Here is an 8,952-nt window from a genome sequence, read left to right on the forward strand (position 1 = left end):
AATAATAACTCGTCATAACATCTTAAATGACATGTCTAGATTAAATCCCTACTAAGTTTCTCTTGAGATTACATTTAATCATTGATACGGTCATTCACACCTCCAGTTGGACAAATCGAGCACCAAATAGCAAACTTTGTCCAAAACACTTTTTCAATTGGGATCCCGAAAATCCTCTATCAAAAGTGGAAATTTAGAGAGGTGAGAACTTTTATTAATTGTGATTATGAGAGGATTGTGTTGCCATATAGCATAACCGTTTTATGAGAAGTTTCAAGAGGCAATCCTTTTCCTTAGTTCAAGAGGAAATTTCAAAGAGACAATCTAGTTTTAGTTGCTATAGAAGTTTGAGCTTGACAAGAGAACAACTATATTGTCATTTTGCATTCAACTTCACACTAATTAGGCCAAACGATGCATATAATTAGAGTGAAAGACTGAAAATGACATTGCATATTGTATGGATATAATTATTTGAGAGGATCAATTTACATTGGTGATCCCAAAATCACAAGTATACCATCATATAGCCTTCATCCAATTTTACACTACTGAGTCAAAAATTCCACAATAATTTTTGTACAACAAAAATAAATAAAAAAAACAAAAATTAAATTAAAAATAAAAAATTCTAGTGGACTTCATAAATATTCACCATTTAAACTGTAGTATGACAACTTTCAACACTTCTCATTTTTTGAGTGTAACACCTATAATGGTTTTAAGCCATATGTAATCAAACAGACTAGCTAGGAAGATGTTTCCCTGCCTGTGTTAACCTTAATTTCATTATATCAGACAATGGCCATGTTTTTCGATCAATTATGGAAGCGATTGCAGCTTAAATGGCCATCACCTGCCTTTAAACATGAGTTTTCGCACAGTATATCCCTTTGTAATGCCTATAATCAGTCAAATGCTGCTGATCCTCCCCATTTTCTGACTCTACTCTCTGCTTCATCCGCCTGCAAACCGGAAAAAAACAGCATGTAAGCTTTACAGAACATAAATAGGGTGTGCACTTATAACATTAGCACAAAATGATGATCACTTACTTCCTTTTTCCAATTTGTGAAAGCTGTAACAACTACCAAAACCACAGTTTGCAAACAAATTCCGCCAATCATTCCTCCCCAAACTCCCTACAACAACACATCATGAGTTGCAAACTTGCAAATATACCAAAATTGTATTAGCAAAATTAGATTGGTTATGAAACTGCAGTATTACCATTCCTCCGTATCCATATTTGAATCCAAGAATAATGCCAGCAGGGAGCCCAAAGAAATAGTAGCAGGCAATATTAATGTATGCGACAAGTGATTGCCATCCTGCTCCAATAGCAACCCCTAGTGACAGAAGAGAAAACATAAAATCTAATAAGATACAAATTGCACTATACATTGAAACAAGAAAGGCAAACACGGAAGTGATGGAACCATAAATGAAGGCTTATAAACTTAAATCTGCTTGCCTGATAGGACTGGTTGAAGGCTGTTGAGAAGAACTGTAAATGCCAATAAGATTGAAATCCTTGTAGTTTCCTTGGCTACAGCATCGCTTGCCGTAAAAAGGTAAGGGAACGTATCTCTAGTTGCAAGAACCACAAACATGGCAATAAATCCTATGGCTACTGAAGTTACAGAAACTACTGTTACTGAGATCTTCGCCTGTCTGTAATTACCAGCTCCAAGTTCATTGGATACTCTTACACTGTAACAATTAACATGCAAACTCCCATAAATTCTGGTATTCTTTTGACATTAAATAGAGAAAACCTTAATTTAAAACTTGAATCGACATGATATGAATTCCAAGATTTATCATTCTAAATTTTTGGTTGGCAGTTTGGGCTTTCACAAAGGAAATAGTACAGTTTTATAGTTACCTGATGGCAGCATTGAAACCAATTGCTATCATTGCATCCCAACCTTGTAGGTTCATGCTACAAACATGAAAATTAAGGTAAGGCTTCACAAATCACAAACGTAAAAAAAGTAAACATGAAAATGGCATTAGTTGCCAGCTTGATGAATGATAATATGGTAAGGAAGACTGAAGTATTAAATATTTAACCATCTGAAGGATAGAGAGTGACATTTTAAAATCTTACCAAATGGAAATGGCATCAACAGGTATCAAGGGGTCGGGAAGAACACCGACAATAACCACTAGCACCATCAAGTACCAAAACTCCAAGCTGCATAGGCACACGCAAAAAGTCAAAATTTAACACACATGCATGAAAACTCAAATTTCTTCCTGAAAATGATGGCTTAAAGCTCATACATGGCAGATGAAATTACCCGTCTTTTGGGGTACAAAGACATTAGAGCTTAATGAGTAAAGTTTGAAAGACAGTATCAGATGAGGGAAAGGAATGAGATACCATAACATCACAGCAGATGCCAAGGAGAGCTGCACAAAACCCCATAAATCAGCAAATGCCAACATTGAGAATCCACTCCAAGCACCATCTGACTTTGTGACGAAAATGTAGATAAGCTGCAAGATGACAATCAGCCACCAAGACGCATTGAGCACAACAGCTGCGCCTGCCAAGCCCCAACCATACTTCAGCATAAATAGCCAACTGAAGGTCACATGGATCACCAATACAATAGCGGACACCAATGCCATCACAAACACTTTCCTCTGTGCTTGCAAGAATTTTTGTATAGGGAAATGGAATGCATAGGCAAACAGTTGAGGTATCATCCAGAAAGCAAATTTCCCTACACTCAGAACTCTCCTTGTTAGTACATCATATTGCCATAATAAAACTTTCAAAAAATAAATTAATTAATTAATAAAACTGGTTCAGAAATGATTCAGAATTGCAGCTACTTAAGTTGTAATCAGCATTAAACAATATAAGGATACAATGTAACAGAACTGTGATTTTATTTAATTGTGTACTTGGTAATGTAATTATCAAAACAAATATCAAGGTGGCCTTGCAAAAATGAATTTAATTACAGAATAACAATAAATTAGGCCCTATTCACTTCACCTTATTCAAAAGTCGTTTCAATTTAGTAAAAAATAAGTTTTAATCAATAAAAGCCAATAAATATAAAGAACAAATATTAAAAAAATTATAAGTTCTAATCAGTAAAAATAAATAGATTTCAATAAAAACAATTTGAGTTGTATAAAAATAATTCAGTTTAGTAGATTAAGAAACTCAGCTTTAGAAGGAACATTGATACAATATTTATGCAGCTTCACAGTCTCATTTTTATTAACTATTAAGAAAGTATTTAGCTTTCTATCTTTAATAGTTGGGAAATTGTCACCATAAAAAATGAAAAATAAAAATAAAATAAAATCCCCACAATAGTGTATACTAACTTTTAAGGTTTGTACTTCTATATTCCAAATTAATATAGACTACAATGTTATATAGGAAAAGTTTCTCAAAAATAAAACGGCTATTTCACCAAATGTCACTAAGCACTTTAATAATTCACCAAATGCCATCAAGGTTTTCAAAATTCACCAAATGCCACCCGGTTTTTATTAAATTCACCGAGTGTCATTACTGACTAACAGCCGTTAACTCCGTTAATCATTAAGGTTTAATTATGACACATGTTATGGTATGATTGGTCCATTTATCTTAATTTTAAAAAAATAAAAATAAAAAAAAATAAAAATAAAAAACCCAAAATTTTCCCAGCCACCTACCCACCACCGCCAAACCCTAGCCCCTCCCCTTACCTTGCCAGAAAACAACCAGCCGGCCTGCCAGCAGACCCACCGCCGAACCCTACAACCACCCACGCTGCCCGCCTCGACCCCAAAAACCACCAACACGAGCTTTAATCAAGCACCCTCTTCTTTCCTCCGTCGCCAAAATCGCCCCTCCTCCTTTTCCCCACCCTCGAAATGCGTTTCGACGGCGGGAAAAGGGAGAAGGGGCATTTTTACGAGTGGTTTTTGGGGTCGGGGCAGGTTGTGTGGGTGGTTTTTGGGGTGGGGGAAGCTCGTGTTGGTGGTTTATGGGGTCGGGGCAGTTTGTGTGGGAGTTTTTGGGATCGGCGGTGGGTCAGGACCGGCCGATTGTTGGTGGTTAAGGGGGTGGCCGACCGTTTGCCGGCGAGATAAGGGGAGGGGCTAGGGTTTTACGGTGGTGGGTAGGTGGCTGGGAAAATTTTGTGGTCGGGGCATTTCACCTGAATTCTGAAAAGTCCAAGAATAATTAATAGTTACATATTATTTTGTGGCTCTCTAAACATATCATTCCGACAACATATTATTTCTTATTCAACTTTTCTCCTGATATGAACTCTAATTAGATATCAATATATTTTAAATTATATTTTGGTAATATTTTATATAATAATTAATAGTTATTAATCAATATATTATGTAATTATTAATTGATGTTCTTACGTAAATATTGGTCATCAAGGTAATTTACTTAACAAAAATAAGTAATAAAAATCTTAAGTTGATAATCTACCACGTAAATGATATTTTTCTTAAAGAAGTTATTGTGTTTTATTCTTTCTATAATTAAAAATCTAAAAAAATTATAGTTTTTTTACGGTAAAGATTATTTACATTTAACTTTTTTAACCTCATTAAACTGTACTTAAAAATATATTTTCTCCAACATGAAATAAAAGGAAAAATATATATTTAAGAACACACTAGACGATAACACGTGTCATTACTGGGGTGTCTTTTATTATATAATTTTGTATTCTTAATGTTGGTATTTCATTTCAAAACAAAATTATTGATGAGGTGGAAATTTTGAATGTGTATTTTTGTATCGAACAAGTATCATATATATTTGTATCAATGTATCATTGTATTATGTTGTAACCATTACGATTTCAAATGTTAGGTCATGTCAAGAACAAGTCAAGTTCAAATAAGCCTACTAGTCAAGTTAACGGTTATAAGGCAGATACAATTGGTTTTGGATTATTAACAAGTAGGTTCATTTTGGATCAAGTACATTTGGTTACATATCGTGTTTGAGTCTTAAGTTATTAGTTCTAATCTGTTTCGGGTTAGGTCAAGTCGGCTATGGGTCACCACCTCTAATGTCATTATTAGGTCGGTACAAGTTAGTTTTAGGCAACTTCACAGGTTGGATAAGAAATTGGCAGATCTATTCCCAGTTTCCTAAAGAACAATTACGGAGTATAATACATGGAAAATACAAGCTACCTAAACCAAAAAAAAAAAATAAAAAAAAAAAAAACATTAATAGAGGGATTAATTTAGATTCTACACTATTCACACATTAGATAAAAAAAATAAAAAAATTCATTTGAGATTTTACACTATTCACACATTAGATTGATGTAATATTTTAACTAATAAACAATATATAAATGGTATCATCTTTACATTGTTGGATTACTTACAATGTTTACTATAATATAATATTTGTAAATTTTTTACTAACATTTAACTAAAGATATTTATGTTTATGGTCAATAAGTTTTACATTGACAAATTTATTCGAGTGATGCTTAAAAAAAATAGAGGGATTAATTTAGATTCTTTAATTAAAATTAAGTCAATGTATCCATTACATATTAATAAAGGCGAAATCAATAGACACTTGACAAAATTGTGTTAAAAATTTTCCCTCCATTAACACTTGTTAAAAAAAATCCTCCAATAATCATTGCTTTAAGAAAATTATCACTTTAAGAAAAGATTTTTATCTCAATTATTACATTTGCTTTATATAAAATATAAACCAAACTTTCTAAATTCATTTTATATGTGACTATCAAAAAAAGTTGTTCAATACTTCGTATAATTTTACATGTAACCCTAGAAAAAAAATTTGTTTTAAATGATAATTGAACAACCGTGCATGGGTTTTAATGTTGTATCCTAGTAATAGAATAAGGGTAAATTGTGAAGTATGAAAATATGAAACTTGAAGTTTAAAAGAGGTAATTAAAAACAGAAAACAAGCCGTCCTTGGCAACCATATGAATAAGTAATTACTCTGTAAAAAAAAGTTAAAAACATATAATAGTCATTATTATGAAAATGAAATTCCTGTCATATGTGAATAACTGAAAATTCAGATATTGCAACCTACCCTAATAATGGTCCCAATTCCCAATTTCAACAACCCATTTACAAACAGAAGTTCGATTACACAACAATTATAGAAGCAAGTAGCAAATTAATCCACGTTTTTGCTTAACACCCCAATTTTATTACACGTTTATAAGTCAATGAACCACCAATTTCATACGCCAATAGACATATTAACTTTCTGCCAACTATCTTCCTCAGTCTAAAGATTCTTGTAATAATGCATATTAATGCAATTTCTAGATCACTAGTGCAATGAATCAATGCACGTTACCTAATTTTATCTTATTGATTAACTGTTTTCTTTTTAGTATTTGTTTATGATTATCTAGGTAGGTGAGCTGCTGATATTGTTGTATAAATTTAAAATAATTTTCCAGATCACACTAAATCTTGGATTCATACTAAATAATATTTACTTCATAGTTTATATACTTGTAGAGTTGACCAAAACGAACCTAACATGAAAGCACGACGACTAAAATTGCTTAATTATACCCAAACATGACACAACTTGATCCGAACTTGATTTGTAACATTTATTACCATCTTATATTATGACTTTTTTGTGTGAACGACACATGAAACCAAACACGAACATAAATACATGACCCATTAGCCTGAACTACACCGCTAATTTCTAAGAACAGAAGCAATAACAAAGAAACAATACTAACCGGCAGCTTGAGAGATTTCGGGCGTATTCCCGCAAAGTTGAAGAAGGTAAGGAGAGTAAGTATAAAGTGGGGTGAGCAAACAAGCAGTAGCTAGTAAAATAACCCATGATCTCTGCATATAAATACCCATCATCTTGAGCCTCCCCGCGCCATATGCTTGCCCACATAATGTCTCCAATGCGCTTCCCATTCCGAGCTGCAATCATAAAATTCGATCTTACGATCCAACATTTTATTTGTGCATTCCTAAATAAAATGGACTATAACACTTTCGAATCAATATACACAATTACATTTTACTCACTGCATTGTTAATCAAATTACATTATCAGCGTGATTATTGAGTTATCGTCGAAATATGATTAAAAATGACTGTTGACTTTTCAACGATGATCCAAACCAGCCTAGTGGTGGGTCCAAATTAGCAATCAAAAGCTAAAGAAATTCATTGCCTTCCCATTTGAAATAGAAATTGGATTAGATGAAAAGAGAAAAAAGGATCATTTTTTAAATCATTACCTATTAGCAAAAGTAACATTTTCAAACCACCATTTTACACATGACCAAAAAGTAAAGCAAATCAAATTTCAACAAAATTTCTATCATAATCAAACCAAACCCAGAAATTAAAAAAATAATAAAAAATTAAAACCCCATAACAAATAAAAACTCCCCAAAAAAGAAAGAACAAAAAAAAAGTTAATCAAACTCGTACTTTGAGAAAGGAATCGTAGCTTAAATCTATGAAAAATTACAGCACAAAAGATAAATTCATCAACCAATTAGAAGAGGAGAGAGAAAATTAACCATAACACCGAAGCCAAGACCGGAGATGACAGAGTTTTCGACGGAGAAAGCGGCGAGCTCAAGGTCTCCGACAAGACCAGCAAACGTCTGAGTGAGAGCACCCATTGAGTATTGGCATACAGCTGTGAAGATTGCTGGTCCAGCAATTTCCCATAAATTTCTAGATTCGTCACTGAATTCTCTTACTAAGCTTAATTTCTGCTTCTTCTGGTTTTCAACTTCTAAACCCAACAATGGCTTTTCATCTTCTACTTTTACTTTCTGCATTCCGGAATTATTTGGTCAGCTTTTCTCGGGTTCGGTTTGGTGCGTTCGATTTGCGGGTTGTTTTTTTTTTTAAGAAAGGGTACAATGATAAGTGTAAATACAAATTGTAAGAGAATAAAAGGGTTTGATGGGGTCAACAAATTGGGTTCATTAAAGAGTTGAATAAGTATTTGGAAGATTGTCAGAAAATTTGAATTGAAAAATGAGATATGTATAACTTGAAAGGGAGCAGGTAAGCTAGGTCCGTAGCTGGAGTATAGTGAGGGAGTTGAGGAAAAAATGTGACGCTTGATCATGTGAGAAGGTGTATGACTTCGGTTGGTGGGTTTAAAAAATAAATTAGAGTTTTTGTTTGATTGTCTTTGTCTCGTGGGAGAGAAATTATTTAGTGTTTTTAAAATTTTTATTGATCATGTTTATAAGCAACAACTCACGACCAATTATTAGTGGCTGGTCAAGAATTTTTTAAACAATTATTTGCTACAATAATTTTTTTAATTTGATAAAGGTGGTGAAATGTTGGAAGTCTTTGTTCTTTTTAAATTGATTGGATTAGATTAGTTATGACTTTAATGAATGTAAGTTGTATGAATAAGAAGAGTGTAGGCGTCGTTCGAAGTGTTTCATTGTGTGAATATGCTTGGCAGTTATAGAAAGTGAGAATTGACATATACGATTAGGTATAAGGAAAGTAAGAAGCCGCCAACAAGTTTTTAAGGAACTTATAAACCATTCACGGATCATAAAAGACAACCACGATAAAGAAACAACGAAAGACAACAACGTTTGACCCGTGAAGGTTACACCTCATTCATATCCATGAGATTACTAACTTTATATGGGTTGAAACCACAAAAGGATGATCGGGGATGATGGTACGAAGTGAGTCATTGAGTCACATTTGCCCGTATTGGCCTCTACTCGATTCTTATTGTGAAAAGTGATTCCTGCGATCTCAAATGCATGCAAACAAAGATTGAATTAACTCCAAACTTATTATTATGCTTAATTGGTTGAATATTAATGCAACCTATAATTCTAAAATATTCGTGATCACTTGATTAAATAACAAGGTTAAAAAGGAACCTAAACCAGCCGTCTATATTATCTTACAAAAACT

The 8,952-nt window shown here is 33.1% G+C and overlaps 1 protein-coding gene across 1 annotated transcript; it reads right to left on the reverse strand.

Moving 5' to 3' along the window:
* Window positions 1–430: 430 nt before the first annotated feature.
* LOC110690125 (protein DETOXIFICATION 33-like) lies at window positions 431–8,383 on the reverse strand. Its single transcript, XM_021866953.1, has 9 exons — window positions 7,566–8,383; window positions 6,759–6,954; window positions 2,390–2,735; window positions 2,114–2,200; window positions 1,889–1,945; window positions 1,475–1,713; window positions 1,231–1,349; window positions 1,056–1,142; window positions 431–965 (listed from the first exon to the last, which is right to left on the reverse strand). The coding sequence occupies exons 1-9, from the start codon at window positions 7,830–7,832 to the stop codon at window positions 909–911; spliced, it is 1,455 nt and encodes a 484-aa protein (XP_021722645.1). The 5' UTR covers window positions 7,833–8,383; the 3' UTR covers window positions 431–908.
* Between the last annotated feature and the right edge of the window lie 569 nt (window positions 8,384–8,952).

Source organism: Chenopodium quinoa, unplaced genomic scaffold (assembly GCF_001683475.1).
Source record: "Chenopodium quinoa cultivar QQ74 unplaced genomic scaffold, ASM168347v1, whole genome shotgun sequence".
NCBI lineage: Eukaryota > Viridiplantae > Streptophyta > Magnoliopsida > Caryophyllales > Amaranthaceae > Chenopodium > Chenopodium quinoa.